This window comes from Polypterus senegalus, chromosome 10, assembly GCF_016835505.1.
Source record: "Polypterus senegalus isolate Bchr_013 chromosome 10, ASM1683550v1, whole genome shotgun sequence".
In the NCBI taxonomy this organism is placed as follows: Eukaryota; Metazoa; Chordata; class Cladistia; order Polypteriformes; family Polypteridae; genus Polypterus; species Polypterus senegalus.
Window position 1 is genome coordinate 180,599,559 of NC_053163.1, and position 20,932 is coordinate 180,620,490.

A 20,932-nucleotide genomic window follows, 5' to 3' on the forward strand; every position below is an offset into this window, starting at 1 on the left:
TATCTTATATATAAACGTCTACACGTGGAAGTGTGTGTGTCTGTCTGTTCGCCCCGGACGTGTGAGGCTACAGCATGACGCTCAAAGAAAGCAACTCTGTCAACAAAGTGAAACTGCCGACAAATGAGGAACTCGCTTAGCAACTAATACACAAGCAAGGCGAGCACATCGGCAAAACAAAGCCTCCGAGGAAAGAGAACCTCGCTTAGGCGCTAATACACAACCGATGTGATTGATTGATTGAAGTGCCAGAATCCACGGTTTCTAGGAGCCCAGGGTTTTTACAGGACGAGCTTACATAGCTAGTTAATTATAATACATGATGAATAATGACTTTCTCTCCATCTTGTTCTAGTATTCTGTCTACTTGCATGTAAAAGAATATGGGGAATTTTGAACTACCCTGACAGTGTTGTAACATTGTGGGATTTGTTATGCTCTACATAATAAAGTTTCACCATGGTGTGGCTGAGTCCCTAACACAAGAAAACATAACAAAAAAAATGTAATCTCATGTTTTCCTGGTAGAATGGAGATAGCAAAGTTTCTGATAGAATAGAAGTCTACGGTGACCAACACTGGACAACAGCAAATAATATCAAAAATATTCATGAAAAGATTTCATATAATTCGTGTTGTATAATCCACATGCCATGTCATCAAGTCATATGCTCACAACGTCCCAGACACATATATACACTAAAACACACTTAAATAAACCAATTTCTAGAAAACACTCTAGTGAACAAAAATGTAATGTGCATAAAAACACAACCAAGACCCGCCTCCCCGCTTCATTCATTGGTCACAAATCCAGCCCAGTAGCAGCTTATTCGCTGGCTAACATTCGCTTCATACCATAACAACATAGTAAATTGAATTGAGAGATTTAAATTTAAAATTTTAAAATTTAAATAGAACTTGAACAGATACGATAGTTCATAATATCCACGCAGACTTGCACGTAAGAGCGGGAGTCATCTGTTTTAACAAACAGCGTATTGCACTGATACGAAATAGCCTGCTCATTTAATTATTTAGGAATGGATAAATAAATTAAGATTTTGTACAAATAATGTTTTTCATTTTTCTTCCTTCATGGATTCTGGCACCCCCAGCAACAGTTGCTCACCCCAATGAGTATATATATATACAGTGGTGTGAAAAACTATTTGCTTCCTTCCTGATTTCTTATTCTTTTGCATGTTTGTCACACAAGATGTTTCTGATCATCAAACACATTTAACCATTAGTCAAATATAACACAAGTAAACACAAAATGCAGTTTTTAAATGATGGCTTTTATTATTTAGGGAGAAAAAAAATCCAAACCTACATGGCCCTGTGTGAAAAAGTAATTGCCCCTGAACCTAATAACTGGTTGGGCCACCCTTAGCAGCAATAACTGCAATCAAGCGTTTGCGATAACTTGCAATGAGTCTTTACAGCTCTGGAGGAATTTTGGCCCACTCATCTTTGCAGAATTGTTGTAATTCAGCTTTATTTGAGGGTTTTCTAGCATGAACCGCCTTTTTAAGGTCATGCCATAGCATCTCAATTGGATTCAGGTCAGGACTTTGACTAGGCCACTCCAAAGTCTTCATTTTGTTTTTCTTCAGCCATTCAGGGTGGATTTGCTGGTGTGTTTTGGGTCATTGTCCTGTTGCAGCACCCAAGATCGCTTCAGCTTGAGTTGACGAACAGATGGCGGACATTCTCCTTCAGGATTTTTGGTAGACAGTAGAATTCATGGTTCCATCTATCACAGCAAGCCTTCCAGGTCCTGAAGCAGCAAAACAACCCCAGACCATCACACTACCACCACCATATTTTACTGTTGGTATGATGTTCTTTTTCTGAAATGCTGTGTTCCTTTTATGCCAGATGTAACGGGACATTTGCCTTCCAAAAGTTCAACTTTTGTCTCATCAGTCCACAAGGTATTTTCCCAAAAGTCTTGGCAATCATTGAGATGTTTCTTAGCAAAATTGAGACGAGCCCTAATGTTCTTTTTGCTTAACAGTGGTTTGCGTCTTGGAAATCTGCCATGCAGGCCGTTTTTGCCCAGTCTCTTACTTATGGTGGAGTCGTGAACACTGACCTTAATTGAGGCAAATGAGGCCTGCAGTTCTTTAGATGTTGTCCTGGGGTCTTTTGTGACCTCTCGGATGAGTCGTCTCTGCGCTCTTGGGGTAATTTTGGTCGGCCGGCCACTCCTGGGAAGGTTCACCACTGTTCCATGTTTTTGCCATTTGTGGATAATGGCTCTCACTGTGGTTCGCTGGAGTCCCAAAGCTTTAGAAATGGCTTTATAACCTTTACCAGACTGATAGATCTCAATTACTTCTGTTCTCATTTGTTCCTGAATTTCTTTGGATCTTGGCATGATGTCTAGCTTTTGAGGTGCTTTTGGTCTACTTCTCTGTGTCAGGCAGCTCCTATTGAAGTGATTTCTTGATTGAAACAGGTGTGGCAGTAATCAGGCCTGGGGGTGGCTACGGAAATTGAACTCAGGTGTGATACACCACAGTTAGGTTATTTTTAACAAGGGGCAATTACTTTTTCACACAGGGCCATGTAGGTTTGGATTTTTTCTCCCTAAATAATAAAACCATCATTTAAAACTGCATTTTGTGTTTACTTGTGTTATATTTGACTAATGGTTAAATGTGTTTGATGATCAGAAACATTTTGTGTGACAAACATGCAAAAGAATAAGAAATCAGGAAGGGGGCAAATAGTTTTTCACACCACTGTAAATATATATATGTGTGTGTGTGTGTGTATGTGTGTATATATATATATATATGTATTTGTGTGTATGTATATGTATGTGTGTATATGTAGATATGTATATACAGTATATATGTATATATATGTGGATGTATGTGTATATATGTATATATATATATATATATATATATACAGTAATCCCTCGCTATATCGCGCTTCGACTTTCGCGGCTTCACTCTATCACGGATTTTAAATGTAAGCACATCTAAATATATATCACAGATTTTTGCTGGTTTATGATTTCTGCAGACAATGGGTCTTTTAATTTATGCTACACGCTTCCTCAGTTTGTTTGCCCTGTTGATTTCATACAAGGGACGCTATTGGCGGATGGCTTAGAATCTACCCAATCAGAGCATGTATTACATATTAACTAAAACTCCTCAATGTTATAAGATATGCATCCCGCGTGGAGCTTGATTGTTTGCTTGTCTCTGCCTCTCTCTCACCCTCTCTGACATTCTCTGCGCCTGACGGAGGGGCTGTTTGCACAGAGGCTGTTTGCTTAGAAGATACTAATGCTCCTCTAAAAAATGCCGGCAAACTTAAAAGCACAAGTATTGATTTTTTGATTGTTTGCTTTTCTTTGCGAGCTCTCTCTCTCTCTCTCCCTCTGAAATTCTCTGCTCCTGAAGAGATGATCTATTTGCATTCTTTTAATTGTGAGAAAGAACTGTCATCTCTGTTTTGTCATGGAGGACAGTTTAAACTTTTGACTAAAGGGTGTTATTTCATGTCTAGAGGGCTCTAATAATGTTAACAGTGTGGGAGAGTTTATAAGGGCTTAAAATATATAAAAATAACTACACAAACATATGGTTTCTACTTGGATTTTTAGTCTATCGGGGGTTCTGGAACAACCCCTTGATCGAGGAGGATTACTGTATATATATATATATATGTATGTATATATATATATATATATATATGTATGTATATATGTGTGTGTGTATATATATATGTGTATATGTGTATATGTATTTATGTATGGATATGTATATATATATGTTTATATGTGTGTGTATATATATATATATATATATATATATATATGACAGCAGCACTCATCACTCACAACAGTGACAAAACAATTACAATGACAATCATGTTACGTTATTTTCAAAATGTTTCCTTTTCTTTTCATTACTTCTTTAACACACTATCTCGCTGGCCGGGTATTTTGCTAGTTCTTAATAAATAAGAGTTAAAAAAAGTGTGGAAACTTTTTGAACATCATTTGTACAAACGGCATTAGGCCTACCATATAAGAAAATATCATTTTTGGGTGGAGTATTCCTTTAATATCAATTGGCTGCCTTACTTAATGAATTAGATTACTAGAAAGGAAGTAATACACCAAGGGTCATAATTTTTAAAAAGCAATTGACATTGCACAACATTATATTAAAAGAGATTTTCAAATCTGCTAGCTCACAATATGGAAAGTGTTTGTCTCTCCTAACTCCTTTATTCTATCACAGGGTCACTTGCATTAGACATATCAAAGGCCATTTCCGGACAGATCACACACACAAATGCACCCACAGTTACTCCCACCAGGCCAATGTAATGTCACCAGTGAACCTAACATGCACGACACTGGGACGGTACATCACCCTGCTGTAAAACTCACTCATATGCGCGAGTACACTGGACCGGTCTATGATATGACATTATCAGACCCACTTAAACCAATTTCGTGTCAAAGTAGGCCTGAGCCTATCCAAGCTGCTCTGGATATAAGGCAGGGAACAGCCATGGAGAAGTTGTTGGTCCACTCACACCATCAGTCACAGTCACACAGGGCCAATTTTGAAATCTTCGATCAGCCGAACATGATAGTCTTAAGAGAAGTGGGAGCAAAACCCACATATACACATGAAGAACATGCAAACCACACTGGCACTGGGATTAACACCAAAGACTCTGCAGTCGCAGAGTGGCACCTGAGCCAATTTATTGTATCTGATAATCCTAACACTCATGTTTTAGGAATGTAGGCAAATCAGAGTGCCCAACAAATGTGCAAACCTCCATACCTTGGCCAAGCCAGGAATGCAGTCCCACGAAGCAGAAGCACTAACCATCGTACCACAGGATACCACATTATAATAGATGTTTGACAGCTAAAGTAAGAGGCTTAAAAGCAGGTGTATAGTGAAAGCCAAATAACATCTAACTTCCCAAAATGAAGCTTGGGCGGCTGTGAGGGTAGGGATCTGTGCTGGCAATCAGAAGGTTGCTGGTTCGTATCCCATAAACATCAGAGGTGACTCTACTCCACTGGGCCCTTGAACAAGGCCCTTAACCTGCAATTGCTCCATCCTGGGTATAACGTTAATTTGCATCCAGCACTGCAAGTAGACCCCCCAATTTATAGGGATATTTTGGGGGTTGATGGCAGGATTGGCATTCCAGCCACTGTAAAAAACCTCACACTGTTCTAACATGGTGCTGAGGTGTCACCCGCTTCAGTCGGATCCCAATCCAGGTAGTTTGTTATGTGGTGCTATCAGTGTATGCTCTCCAACCTCCTCCTCCATGAAGCTTCATTTACCAACCTCAGCTACACGTTAAATATCCCACATATCACAGACCATTCCAAACATCAAGGAATCAATGAGAATACAGTCTCTTCCTCCCCACACATACTCTACCTTGAGCTCTTTGATTTTTGTTGGGGTGGTAACGCTGTTCATCTCCTCGGTGTGATCTTCGGTTTGATCCTCGTCAGATCGTCGCCGCTGCCTCTCGCTCGAGCTGCGCTGAGACATGCCGTCGTGATTCTCTCCCAGGACAGAGGCTGGACGGGAGAACTCTGCAGGTCAGAAACGGTGATAGGAAAACCCAAGGGCAACACAAGACTGAAAGGGACAGGGTGGAGAAGGTGTGGAGAAGAACACAGACTTGCTGGGGTGGGTGGGCAGAGATTAGGGATATAAAAGAACTGCATACCAGACTCTTTATAAAATTCTTATTTTATACATTCAATAACTGATCACACAAATTACAGGTTACTGAGATACTATCACTAAATAGCGGGAGACTTTGGCTTGGCTCACACTTGGCCAGGATGAGATGAGACAAAAAGAGAAGAAAGGAGCAAAAATCAAAGAAGAAACTCCTGTGAATTAATTTAGATAGCATGGGTGATGCTCAGTTCTTCTGAAAACCAACAGATATAAATCATCTAGATAAAATGTATGTGTGTGTTAAGGTTGAAACACTTCAGTGTGCTTTCTTCAATCTGTTTCTCAGAACTACTGGGGAAAGAACCTTAAGAATAAAACACCAGTTTACAGTCCATCTTCATGTAAGTGATAGGATTGTGGGCAAATATTGTACATGTATTATTACACACAGGCCTTAATTAGTGGTGCGGTGTGCATGCCACCTGTTAGAATGCTGGATTTCCCACAGGCAACCTTCTAGTCTCGGTGAGGCCAGATGTATAATATTTTGCATATGTCTGGAGAAAACTATGAGCAAGTTTTGCTTAAAAGTGGGTTGGACCAATTAGAATGTTACATTTCCAAGCCAATCCAACATCTTGTGAAGTATGCACTCTAATCAGGGGCTGTGATTTCAAACTGCTAACCTGGTCCGACAGAGAACAAGGCTCTGATTATGATGAACAGTCAAAAAGTCTCCTAAAAAAAGAGTTTCATAACCTGCTGGAAACAAAAAACGTTTCTGTAACATCAGATTATGGATGAGTGGTAAACGTGAATGATACGTTGTTACAGGTGCTGTTTGTGCTCTCTGCTGTTCAGTGTTACAATGATAGTGTAGGAGTCGAAGTAAGCTTGAAAGAATTGGCAGCTATATTCATGAAAATAAAAACAGAAAAATGTGTATTTGATATAAACAGTGCGTCACACCGCCATTAAAAGAGCTACAAGAAATGCAGATTTCATGACTCAAAACACCCAACTCAACAAATCTGCCTAACAATACCAGTAAAGCACGGACGAGGCTGCACAACATACACCTTCTGACTGCACGTCTAAACGAATAACTAAAGGACTGTAACATTACTGTGTAACTGGAAATGCAAACATGCCATTACAAAATAGCCACAATTCTTTAACACATTGTGTATCTATAGTATTTAAACTCTGTTTGCAGTTGTTATGCCACATAATGATGCAAAGGTCAAAATTACAAGATACTACAGCAGACAGAAAGTCATCTCAAACACGTGTAGCTGCGTATGTGTGTGTGTGTGTCTGTTTACTCTGTCATTACAATGTACAAATTAATCATTTTGCTTCAGTTACGTTGTGCTACTAAGCTCCTGAAATGATAACAGTAATTTTAGCTTTTCATTTCTATTCAGCTTCAAGTCTTTTACTCAGTTTCCTTTGCACTTTTCCTAAACCTCTACAATTTAGTTCAGTGCATGGATTGAAGGAATTGTGGTTGGGTGTTTTAGGAAGAAGCCCTGTGTATGTAGTCTTCGCAGCCCAGGATTTTGCCACTGTTCACTACACACATTTTAATGGGTTGTCCCTAGATGCATATTCTCATTTTGAGCGAAAACCCTGAGCACACCATGAGATGCCTCTTGTTATCCGGGTCCAAACATTTAACACTCCATTAGATGTATGTGTCCCCGAGTGGAGGTTTCTTGTGCCAGCGGTGCTTCACGGGGAGAAACTTGCTACCAGAAAGGAATAGGGAACTATCAGCCATATATAATCAGAGAAGCACCAGTTCATCTCATCCTGTGTATAGCAAAGAGCATACAGCATGAGCCCTGGTAATGGCAAAGCCTTGATTGGTATTGCTGTTTCTCTTTTTTTGGGGGAAAAAATGTGAGTGAGAACAGGTACTGAAGACAATGTTCAAAGATGTATCAAGTCCCACATGAGGAAAGCAGCTGCTTCTCATGGATGATGAATATGTGGAGGTGGTGAGGAACTATAAGTACCTCATTGGTGGGTGGGTGTGTAAGGTGGGTAAGGTAGGTGGGTAGGCAGGTGGGATTGGGTGTGTAGACAAACAGACAGACAGACAGACAGACACACAGACTATCTATCAACATAAAAGTGAACACACCACAAAATGGAGGCATCTATAATAAAATAATATATAATATACATTTATAATAAAAAAAAAATGGCATCAGGAAATGACACGAAAATATTTAATTCTGACATATTCTAATGGACCCTATATAGAGGTCCCAATTCATCAGGACAGGCATCCCGAATCTACATCCACTATATCTACAACTCTCTTCCACCTCCGCAATCAAGCCAGGCCAGCTTTCAGAAGATGAATTTCATCATACAGATGTGGTATAGCGGGTCCACGGCTCATTGAGCAAAAGCCATTCGTTTTAAATAAATGATCACCGCACTCGCGGCTTAGCGAGGGGACGTTGGGCCATAGCGAGCCGTGGGGCGATCCGTAGGGTGTGGGTGTTTCTCACCGAGTGCACAGGTGAGAAACTGCCCACATTTGTGATTGTCCCATGGCTAATGCTGCAGCTGCTGTGGCCCTCTTCATTTTAAAAGAAGCGCGAGTCGGTTGTGGGGGGAAAAAAGGGAAAAAATTGAAAAAAGAAAAGAGGAGAAAAGAGAGAGAGGAAAAGAGGACAGAGGTTACAGGGAGCGAGGAAGCATGCGGTGCAGGAGAGACAGACACGCGGTGCGTGTGTGTGGTGAGTGAGTGATCGGCCGAGGGCAGCTGTGAGGAAGCTGGGTGTAAGGCCGTCACCCGGGTGTTTGAGTGGATGTTGCTCCCGCTGAGCGACCATATAGCGGGAGTGACCTGGTGAAAGCGATGAGCCGCAGAAGGCCGCGGAAAGGCAGCGGAAGTCGGGAGACTTGGTGGTGAAGTCCCCAATGTGTGCGTCCTGGCCATTGGGGTAATCAAGTCTCGGGGACTGGGATGAGAGCCAAACCGAAGCCAGGGATCGGGAGGTCTCCAGTCTCGAGTGTGTAGAGGAGGGCAGCTGCAGAGAGCGTCTTGCCTGCTGCTAATCCCAAACGGGATAAGCAGGTGAGATGCTAACAGAAACGCTAACAGAAAAGAAGCACCAAGCTTGTTTGTTGTTTTTAAGACTGCTTCCATGAGAAGATTTTAACCTCTGGTTTTTAAGGATTGTTTTTTTCTATTTATTGGTTTTACCTCCACGTTCTTTTATTGGATTATTTATTTAATGAAACATTTGGAGTACTGCACTATTTATTTGAACACCTGTTTTGTTGGATTTTAAATAAAAGCACTATTCACTTTTTGCACCACCGCTTGCTCAAGTGTTTATTTGCCTTCAATGACTAGCTCACTCGGTTACGTTATCGACGGTGTGGGGTTCAAGTGCTTCCAACAGCAATGGGAGTGTGGAGCCTGAACCCACATCGTCACAACAGAGTTAAGCAGTGAATTCATGAGCGTGACACCTGAAAGTGGACGTGATCAGACACACAGAAGGACACCTGGTTAGAAATTGTTCCAAAGGCCAGCGGGTGCTGCTTTACTGCTAGCGCCAGCCTTTATTACTGTTTTGGCTTCCATAGTGATTTAAAAAGGGCGAGCTGCCCGAGAAACTCTTTGTATAATGAGGTTACTGCTGTGCTCGTGAAGACAGATTAACTAAGGCTGGCACTATGCCTGTAGCTCGGCACATTTAATTCACCATGCATGCCCTTATGAATTCATCTTAAAGACCTCAGTGACAGTCCACCAGGCTGCTGCCCACGATGTCCTATTTCTCACACAGCAGGAGCATTTCCTCAACTGCTAGTGGGTTTTACTTGCAAATAACACCTAAAACACCTGTCACCTTCCAACACCCTTTGATGTATTTTTTATTCTGCTTGTATTTGCTTCTTAGAAAAGCAGTCAATATGTTCATGCTATGTTCAGAGCAGGAGAGAACAGTTTTCATCATTTGCCCAGGTTTGCTAGAATACCAAATGTTACTGTAGACTCTATGAATAAGAGAAGCACAATCATGTGGCTCTACCAGACTTTGAAATGACATTACGCACCTCCGTCCAGGCTGCGTGAAAGCAGGTATCTCTTGCTGGACGACCTCTCAAAATGTGGGGCAGGGCGGTCGATCAGAGCACTGGCTTGCCTCGTTTGCGCTTGTGTCCTGCCGCTGTATCGGAACTTGGAGCCCATCACTAGGAAGCCTTTGGGTGGGGGTTCAGGGGATACCAACCTGTTTGGAGGGGTGGGAATACACAGCCACTGTCACCCATGATTTAGTGAAACAGAAATAGTGTAGAACAAATATACAAATAAACTAGAATGAGGTTTTTGAAAAGGACACAAGAAAACAAGTACAGTTCACAAAGCACAGACATTGAATAATATACAGTCATATGAAAAAGTTTGTGAACCCCTCTCAGCCTGCATAATAATTGACTCTCCTTTCAACAAAACAGATAACAGTGGCGTGTCTTTCATTTCCTAGGAACATTTGAGTCCTGGGGTGTTTTCCGAACAAAGATTTTTAGTGAAGCAGTATTTAGTTGTATGAAATTAAATCAAATGTGAAAAACTGGCTGTGCAAAAATGTGGGTCCCCTTGAGATTCTGCTGATTTGAATGCCTGTCGCTGCTCAATGCTGATTACTTGTAACACCAAATTGGTTGGATGAGCTTGTTAAGCCTTGAACTTCATAGACAGGAGTGTCCAATCACGAGTGGTAAAAGGAGGTCCATTACAAGTTGTGCTTCCTTCCCTTTGACTCTCCTCTGAAGAGTGACAGACAGCATGGTATCCTCAAAGCAACTCTCTAAAGATCTGAAAACAAAGATTGTTCAGTCTCCTGGTTTAGGGGAAGGCTACAAAAAGCCATCTCGGAGGTTTAAACTGTCAGTTTGAACTGAAAGGAATGTCATCAGGAAATGGAAGGCCACAGGTACAGTTGCTGTTAAACCCAGCAGGTCTGGCAGGCCAAGAAAAATACAGGAGCGGCATATGCATAAGATTGTGAAAATGGTTACAGACAACCCACAGATCACCTCCAAAGACCTGCAGAACATCTCACTGCAGATGCTGTATCTGTACATCGCTCTACAATTCAGTGCAATTTGCACAAAGAACATCTGTATGGCAGGGTGATGAGGAAGAAGCCCCTTCTGCACTCACGCCACAAACAGAGTCACTTGTTGTATGGAAATACTCATTTAGACAAGCCAGATTCATTTTCAAAAAAAATGCTTTGGACTGATGAGACAAAAATGGAGTTATTTGGTCATAACAAAAAGTGCTTTGCATGGCAGAAGAAGAACACCGCAGTCCAAGAAAAACACCTGCTACCTCCTGTCAAATTTGGTGGAGGTCACATCATGCTGTGGGGCTGTGTGGCTCGTTCAGGGACTGGGGTTCTTGTTAAAGTCGAGGGTCCAATGAATTCAACCCAATATCAACAAATTCTTCAGGATAATATATAAGGATCTGTCACAAAGTTGAAGTTACGCAGGGATTGGATATTCCAGCAAGACAACGACCCAAAACACAGTTTGAAATCTACAAAGGCATTCATGCAGAGGGAGAAGTTCAATGTTCTGGAATGGCCGTCGCAGTCCCCTGACTTGAAAATCATCGGAAATCTAGGGGATGCTTTGAAGCAGGCTGTCCATGCTCGGCAGCCATCAAATTTAACTGGAGAGATTTTGTATGGCAGAATGGAGTCAAAAATACTGTACCTCCATCCAGAATCCAGACACTCATCAAAGGCTATAGGAGGACAGCGTCTAGAGGTTCAAAGGAACAAAAGGAGGCTCAACTAAGTATTGACGTCATATCTCTGTTGGTGCCCACATTTCTGCACTTGTCTAATTTTGTTATGATGCATATTGCATATTTTCTGTTAATCCAATAAACTTAATGTCTCTGCTGAAATCCTACTGTCTCCATAAGGCATGTCATCTATTAAAAGGAAGTTGCTACTTTGAAAGCTCAGCCAATGAGAAACAAAAATCCAAAGAATTAAGAGGGGTTACCAAACTTCTTCATATACATATATATATATATATATATATATATATATATATATATATATATATATATATATATATATCCATCCATCCATCCATCCGTTTCTAACCCGCTGAATCCAAATACAGGGTCACGGGGTCTGCTGGAGCCAATCCCAGCCAACACAGGGCACAAGGCAGGAACCAATCCTGGGCAGAGTGCCAACCCACGCAGATATATATATATATATATATATATATATATATATATATATATATATATATATATATATATATATATATGCAGTATACCTACTTAATCCAAATCAGGGATGTTACAATATTAGAACATTATAAAAATTACAGAAGAAGGGATAGGAGAGAGGGACAGGCTGTACCTCTCAGTTACTCCATATTACAATATAAAGAAAATTAAACAGTGAATGGCGTGAAGCTCCAGTCTCCAGAGATGAAAACACAGGAGATTTTAAAATATTGTTATAGACAGTTTTAAAACTGGCTCACCTGAAAAATGTGTGATGCTCAATGCAGACTTTCCAAAGGCGCTTCGCCGCTCTGTGGTTTGGCAGCTTGAAGCCAATGGTGCTCTCAAACTGTTCATACTAGAAAGAAAAACAAAAAAGATCAGATATGAAAGTAAGTTGGAGTGGACGTTTAATATGTCAAGCATGTGCCAGTGTGCCAGTGGCCATGGCGTTACTTGATACAATATACATTGCCTTCACTTTCACTTTTCTCCAGTGCTTTTTTTACTTTCTTGTATGCGAAGTATAGGGAAAGTATTGTAATCGTCCAAAGATTCTATTTTGAGATTTTAATTAATTTTGATGTTTTTGACTTCCCTGACTTTCTCATATATGAAGTCTAGTGAAAGTATTGGAATCCTCTAAAAATGAATGTTCAAGATTTCAATAAATCTTGACATTTTAGAACTCCCTGAGTCTAAAAATACCACTTTTGGATGTGTGTCTGTCAGCGTGTGTGTGTATATAAACACGATAACGTGAGTACGCTTTCACTTAGGTGAACCAAATTTTGCATACAAGTATTATTTACAAAACAAATAGTACATTTGTATCAACTTTTGGGCTATTTCCACTAATCGGAAATGGCACTTTACATTTTATTCATGCAGCTGCAGAGTCGAATGTATTCAACTTTACTTTTATAATAATTGTTCAATATATTATTAATTTGATTTGATTTGTTGCTGATGGTTCTTTAATGTACATAATATAAAAATATAATCATTCTCTTGCAGTTTACTCCTCAAATATCCATCCCCATATTTGAGTATACGAGAAAGTCGAGGGGAGACCACCTGATTTTTGTAAAAACAAAAAGGTGGCGGTACACATAGGTTGCATTTGGATCAAAGTTGATGTGCTGTGGTGCAGTTGTAATGCTGCTGCCACACAGTAATGAGATCGTAAGTTTGCGTCTCAGGTCCTCCCTACGTGGCGCTCACAAAGTACATTGAATAGTTAGAAAAGTGCTATATACATATAAAGAATTATATAGAAACCCAAAGTTCTAGCGCTACATATTTTGTTTATTTGGTGAAATGTAACATTTAAAACTTGAAATTGACAAATCGTCAAGTGTACCGCACTGCATAATATTGTACTTGACAGTTTAAAATTACAAACACAGAATTTCCGAAATCGAACAATATCAATTGCAAGTTAATATTGAGCTCCACATTATACAAAAAAGTTGTTATGTAGTCCTGCAAAGCAATTAATGCTTATTTTGATTGTGTTTTAAATAAACTTTTTGCATGTTTTCATCAAATGCTCTCTTCATAATTCCTTCTTTGCTTTGGATGTCAATGGCTGATCGTCGTCCTTATTTCAAGAATGAATCTGCAGGATCGAAGTGAGTGGAGCTTATCAGTAACGAGGCTCTCATTTTAGTAACAATTCTTTTTATATATACTTTTATTGATCTTAATTAGAAACAGATAACATTCCATACAGTCAAGTCAAATTTAACAAATTTAAGCAAAATTGGACTGCCACCCTAGAGAAAGATAGGGGGAGCCAGCAACCACAGCTACTCTATAAAAGGAGCAAGAAAAGAAGGGTGTCCTTTTCACCGAAATAGAAGTTTATTCTAAAATGTTATTCATTAGATCCTGCTATAGTTTAAAAAAAGTTTTGAACTGATCCTCTAAGTGAGAATTAAATTATTTTTCCAATTTCTAGTACAGGCAGTCCCCGGGTTACGTACGAGATAGGGAGTGTAGGTTTGTACTTAAGTTGAAGTTGTATGTAAGTCAGATCAGGTCCATTATTTTAATAAATGCTGTTGTTGACCGACTGTAACCAAGTGCTCTGCCAGTGAATGATGGAGTTTCACCTCTCTCTGACCTTTTTATTATTTTCATTGGTGATGGTTTTTCTCTTCTTTACTGTATCACCAGCACTTGCATCAGATTTGTGTTTCAGAGACATTCTTGAAGGGTGAAGACTAAAGGTTAAGATGAGCTCTTCTGCACAGCACTGTACACGCTATCACAGCAGGAAGGCACCCGTCATCAACACGTCTGATGTACTGACAAGAGACAACTTCCTACTATGTGCATAACAGTACAAGCAGGCTTGCTATTGAGAATGACTGGGGGCGGCGAGGGGAGGCTCATCAAACGACTACCACACAGTCACCTCCACTACAGTATGCTGCCTGCAGCGTCCACCCACTGAGAACGAACACGGTGTGGCCAAAGGCGGGTAGTGAATCACCCCCATTCAATAGGCAGCCATCTGATGCACACTACAATGTTCCCCCCTGCCGACCCGTTCACCCTCAATCGGGTCACCACTTGCAGCATTACCAGCCACCCACTGAGAACGAACGGGGCAGCCGTGTGTGGTGGGTGGGCAATGAAACCACTCACTGCCGGGAGCCACCAAGGGACACTACACTGTGCGGGCAGCGAAATCGCCCTCCTCCAGCCTCCGTCCAGCATCCCCAGGCCAAAGATTACAGAGCGGCAGTTCATGAGGCGCATGTGTCGCAGGTGCGGCCCCGTTCGTATGTCAAAGGTCAGATGTCCGTAACCTGGGGACTACCTGTAGTATGGAATATCGTTTACCCACTGATTTAAGAGTGGTGGAGTGGGATTCGCCTTCCATTTGGGCGAGATAAGTCCATGTGCTAGTAGTGAGATAAAAGTGATTACAGTTTGTTTGTCCTTCTCCACTTTAGGGCCATCTGTTAGTCCACTGAACACAGCTGTTAATGGCTTAGGAGTGACTGTGACACCAAGGCTGTCTTAGTATCCACTGTCATTGGAGTAACAATTTGATTCATTTGTGGAAACCTGTCCACATTTGCACACACTTGATGAAATGGGAGTACAACTAAGAGCATGCAATTGAGGCTGCAGTTTTTCGGACTGTTTTTTGATGAGTTGCTAACAGAATCTGTGAATCACATCTCTTTTGGATAACCATAGACCAGATGTCCTGCCCGAGGTACTGCTATACTATACCGGCGAGTACTGTCACAAAAAAAAGGCCAGCTTTTCTCACATTCTGATATGTTGCAGCCTTATGCTACAATCAATTCATTTTTTGCCTCACAAACCCACACTCAGTACCCCAGAAAGCCAAAGGAAAAAGAGGATTTTAGAAATGTTTGCAAATGTATTCAAAATAAAAAACTGAAATATTTCACTGACACAAGTATTCAGACCCCTTGCTGTTACACTTAAAGTCTGGCTCAGGTGCATCCCATTCTATTGACAATCACTGAGATGTTTCTACACTCTTACACCTTGCTTGTGGACCATCCTGTGGTCATTTCAATTGATTATACCTGATTAGGAAAGGCACCCACCTGTCTATAGAAGGTCCCACAACACAGCAAGAACAAAGCCATGAGATCAAACAAATTGCCTTCAGAGCTTACAGAAAGGATTGTGTCAAGGTCAGATCTGGAGAAGGCTATCAAAAACTTGCTGCAGGATCCCAGTGGCATCCATAACTCTTAAATGGGAGAGGTTTGAAACAATAATGACTATTTCTAGAGCTGGCTGCTGGGCCAAAACGTAGCAATTGGGGGAGATGGGAGTCGGTAAGAAAGGAGACCACTCTGCTGGATGAGCTTCAGAAGACATATGTGGAGATGTGAGAAACTTCCAGAAGTGCAACCAAAACTACAACACTCCATTTAATTAGGTGATATGGCAGAGTGGCTAAATAAGACAAGAAAAATGGTTCATGTAAAGCACTCTCAGGCAGTGAGAAACAAAATCTTTGATCTGATGAATCGATGGAAGAACTATTTGGCCTCCATTCTAAACATCATGTCTAGTGGAAACCAGGCACCGCTCATCACCTGAGCAATACCATTTCAACAGTCAAGCATGGTGGTGCCAGTATCAAGTTAGTGTGGAGGGAAAGCAACATACAGACCTATCCTCGATGAAAACCTGGTCCAGGTGTCTCTGGACATCATACTGGACTGAAGGTTCACCTTCTAACAGGACAATAAGGACCCTAAGTACAAGGCAAAGAAAACAATGGAGTGACTTAGGGTCAACTCTGTGAATGTTCTCAACCAGAGCTGAAAAAGGCAGTCCACCAACGATCTCAATCCAACTTGACAGAGTTTCAGAGGATCTCCAGAGAAGAATGGCAGAAAAAAATCCCCCAAATCAAGAATGTGAAACGTGTCACATCAAAACCCAGAAAACTCCAGGCTGTAATTGCAAACTAAGCACTATGAGAAGGGTCTGAATAATTGTGTCAGTGTGACGTTTCATTTTTAATAAATTTGTAAAACCTTCAATTTTTGTGATTCTGGGATATTGAGTGTTGGAAAACAATGAATTTAAATGATTTCAGCACCAGGCTGCAACATAACAATGTGAAATCAGTGGAGACTTTCTGAAGGTGCTGCACAGTATTCCTCTTTGCTTAGGGCCAGTAAGATGAAAGATGCTATAGAAACGAAGCTTACTCATATTATTCAGAGGAAACCGTTGAGTTCAGTTCTTTCAAGTAGTGCTGTGTCACTTAAATGTCCCAGTCAGGATGTCATAACAGGCAGGAAGCCTTTATGACAAATAAAGGGGAGCGCTGGATGTGGGATATGTAAGGCAAAAATGAACAGAAGTGAAAGGCAGGCGTGTGATAAATGGGACAGCATGTTGTGAAGAAGCAACTATGGGGTGAGACAGCAGGTGCACAGATAAAGCTCTTGGCTATAGGCAGGAAGCTGGCATTGGGGAATTCTAGCGGTTAAATGGGCTCAATAAATGAGCAGCTCGCAGCACTGCATGAACTCATCTTGTTCTTCTCTCTTCCACACTTTATTTCAGAAATCAATTAAAGGTTACAAGGCATACAAGCCTGGCTGTCAAGTGGAAGATGTCTGTCATGGCCTGCAGGCCGGCCTACGTAAGTGTCTCATTTATTACAGTCAGCCAAACTAAATTTGTGTGAGATTGGCTGCAGTCGTTAAGAAAACAACAGAGCATGCTTTGGATCAGAATTGTAATGCTGCAGGTACCCAATTATCCGCAAAGTGAAACTCTGACAGCAGATTTGATGATCTGGAGGGTGCTCAGCGAAGAAGTGTTCAAGAAGGTGCAATGTTATTCAAACAGTTCTTTCGGTTTAGGTTGTTCTTCCTTAGCCCACCATCTTTAACAAGTCCAAATCGAGGCCGTCAGATGCTGTCAGTGTAATGTGTATTTTTTATGGGGTCTGATTTTAAGATATAGAATTGTTGTGACATGGCTTCTTAGATATTTTCCTTCCATTCTTATGTTGCATTCAAGAGGAAATTTAAATTCTCTAGCCATGAATGCCCTTCAAATCCCTGTTCTCAACCCAACTGCCATTGAGAATTACCGTCCCGTCTCCCTTCTGCCATTTCTGTCCAATTCCCTAGAACACAAAGACCACAAACAACTCTCTTCTTTTTTCCACACGACATTCTACTAGATCCTCTTCAATCTGATCTCCGCAAGGGTACTCTACCAAGACTTCTCTTCTTTCAGTCGCAGATGCTCTCAGATCTTCTTGAGCTGCTTCTCTCTCCACTGTCCTTATCCTTCTTGAGATTTCATTATCATTCAACACTGTCAGCCACTCCTTCCTATCACTTTTGTTGATGGACTGGTTCAAGTTCTACCATTTGCAATTGATCCTTTTATGTGTCCTAGTCTAACTCCTTGTCTTCTCCACTGGTGGGCCTCATTCAACAGTGCTGGGTCCACTTCTCTTTCCTCTACATATTTGCTCCTTACACAATGTTATATTTTATTACACAAATCTTCCTCTCATTTTCCTCTTGCAAGCCACAGGTTTCAGCCCAGATCTCCAGCCATCTGATTCCTGGATGTATGCCCATCACGTTAAACTTAACCTTTCAAAGTCCGAAATCCTGTACTTAACTTCTGATTCTTCTTCAGATTCTTGAAAATGTCACCCTTTCACTATCAGGCACGGACCGGAATCTTGACACGACTCAGGGACTCTTCACTTTCATTCATTGAAAATATTTCTTCAGTGACCCAATCATATTTTTTTCTTTCTTCATAATATTCGGGAGATTTGACCTTTCCTCACTAATCATGTCATGTAACTCCTCATTCAGGTGCTGGTTCTATCATCTCTCTTCAGCTTTTCCAGAATGCAGCAGCTTGACTGGTGTTCTCTGTTCCTCATTTCATTCCACCTACCCCGCTCCTTCGGCTTCTTCACCGGCTTCCTGTTGCTACAAGGATCCAGTTCAAAACTCTTGTATTGATCGACGGTTCTGCTCCTCAATATCTCCAGTCTTTGGTCTGTCCGTATATCCCTGCACAAAGTCTCCATTCGCCTCTGCCTTTCTGTGGACTGTCCCTCCTCTTGCCAGACAGGCCTCTCAGTTCTAGCTCCCTAACTGTGGAATGTCCTTGCTTCATCTAATCGAACTGCACTGTGTTTACTCCAATTTAGGGGTCTTTTGTAAACGCACCCTTTCATGGGGCTGCTTAGTTAGTTTGTAATAGCATGACTCCCTCTTGCTTGGTTTTATCTTGTTCTCAGTTGCTTTTGAATTTGGGTCAAAGGACACAGGAAGGAGACAGGAAGAATAACAGAAAAAAGCGAACATGTTTGTGGTGGTGAAGGTGCAAAAAGATTCGATCCATACCATCTGATAGAGGTAAAACCTATTTTAGGTGTTATGGTCAAGGTGATGAATGCCAATTCTAAGAACATTTATTTAATTAAAATAAATAACTACCATCGGGGAAGGACATGTTCATAAGAAAGAGAGAGAGGTTTGGGAGCGTGCACTGATACAGCGCGTTACAGCACCCGCCACACGACAAACCACCTCAGGATCCCAATTTTAGGACCCAAGTGCAGCAGTGCAATGGGCGACACCTCAGCACCACGAAATAACAAAAGTATTTGTCTTTAGTAAGCTTTGTGTGAAACACATGAGAATGTTATTTTAAATCAATCTTCAAAACCAAATCTAAACCCAGAACTCAAAAAAACAATGTCAGCCTCCTCAGAACTAACTGGTATCTCTATCTTCACCACTCCTCTCCAGCAAGCTTAGTCCCTCTCATCCCCACTCTGGCTCCCGGAGTAGTGGCTGCTGGCTCCTTTTATGGCCCACCTGGAAGTGCTGCAGGTGTTTGATGACCCATTTCCAGCCGCACTTCCAGGTGTGGTGGAAGAACCGCCCACATGGACTCAGGAACCACTGTAGCACCCCTTGGCAGCACCCCCAGATCCCTACAGGGTTGTAGATGACTCCATTTCCCATGGAGCCTAGCAGGAATCCAAGGCACCACTGCCAGCCAGGGGGGCTGCCATCCAGCGTGCCGGGGGACGTACTGTTCAGTCCATGCTTGCTCCCCTAGACCATATAAAGAAGAGGCATCCTGGCTGGGTCTGCCACTAAAGTCACGAGGACGGGAGTCCAGAAGTACTTCTGGGCTAACGAGAAACTCAAGTTCTCCATCTGACCTGGAAGTGCTGGCAAGTCACATGGACAGAAGGACAGAAGCACTTCCGGATTGGACCATATAGAAAGGACTGCAGAAAACCCAGCAAGTGAGTCGGAGTCGGGAGGCAGAGGACAGAGTTTGCAGGAGAGGAGTGAAGATGGCAGGAAAGAGAGAGAGAGAGGACTGAGAGAAAAGAAGAAAAGAAAAATGAGCATTGTTGCTGGTTTGGACACTGTGTGTTGTGGAAAGGACTGTAAGAAAAATAAAAAGCGCAAGTTTTTCTAAGTGTGGCTCTTGTGTCTGTCGATGTCGGGTCGGGTGGCTGGCACGGCCCCGTAGAGTTGTCACAATACATTTACAAACTTTCCTGAAATCACGTTTCCCTTTGCCATGCTGGGTTATTGAGTGTAGACTGACGAGCCCAAATGGCATATTTATACATTTAAGACAATACAGTGCAGAAAATGAAGGGGTCTGAATATTTTATGAATTCACTGTTTTTGCAAAGAAGATCCAAACCTTATTTTGAGCGCATTGCCGTCTTCTAACATGAAGCTAGCATTATTACAACGCACTTAGAAATGATGGCACGGGTGTCGTTGCCGACAACAACGCGGTTGAAAATTACATAAAGAATGGTGACGTTTGCTAGAAAACCTGATTACAAAATTGTGGCAAGTAAGTAAGGATGGAAATAACGTTGTCACTCAGAAACATTCCCAAACCCAGTGGGCATAAAGGGGGCACAGATTATTAGTTTCTTTTTGTGTTTCCCTAATGATTCATTTCATCTTGTTATTTTTGAATTAGTAAAACTGTTTATTCTTTTATCTTAAACAAGACGGACTCCCCTACCAGGCAAAGCATATTATTCATAGAAGAGAAAGAGCTGATCAAAAGCGAGTCTCCCACAGTCCTTTGCTATTGCTAATTTGAACACAAGGCCATCTAACGCAGCTACGAGGCATGCAAAGCTGCATTATTAAAGCTGTGTGGTCTTTTTATGAAATCCGCTTGTTATTTTAAAAGACTGCAAATCAAAGTAACTTTGGAAAAAGTGATGATTATAACGGAAGAAACCATTCATACAATTCTTACATACTCTGGAGGTTGTAAATTGCACAAGGTTGGTACTTTGGAGAAGATGCACACAGAGAATGGTGCCACATTAGAGCAGCTGGTGATGATTTCCAGGGCTTGTTAGTTCACAACA

The 20,932-nt window shown here is 41.4% G+C and overlaps 1 protein-coding gene across 10 annotated transcripts in view; it reads right to left on the reverse strand.

Moving 5' to 3' along the window:
• LOC120538390 (band 4.1-like protein 1) overlaps positions 1–20,932 on the reverse strand; it is a 329,511-nt gene that overhangs the window by 94,640 nt on the left and 213,939 nt on the right. For 9 of the 10 annotated variants that reach the window (XM_039767892.1, XM_039767890.1, XM_039767894.1 and 6 more), the window contains exons 10-12: positions 12,261–12,358; positions 9,795–9,970; positions 5,451–5,611 (exon numbers count right to left, since the gene is read on the reverse strand). In XM_039767892.1, the coding sequence (XP_039623826.1) occupies positions 5,451–5,611; positions 9,795–9,970; positions 12,261–12,358 (435 nt within the window). The remainder of the gene's footprint in view (positions 1–5,450; positions 5,612–9,794; positions 9,971–12,260; positions 12,359–20,932) is intronic. The other variant, XM_039767891.1, reaches the window with a different exon arrangement.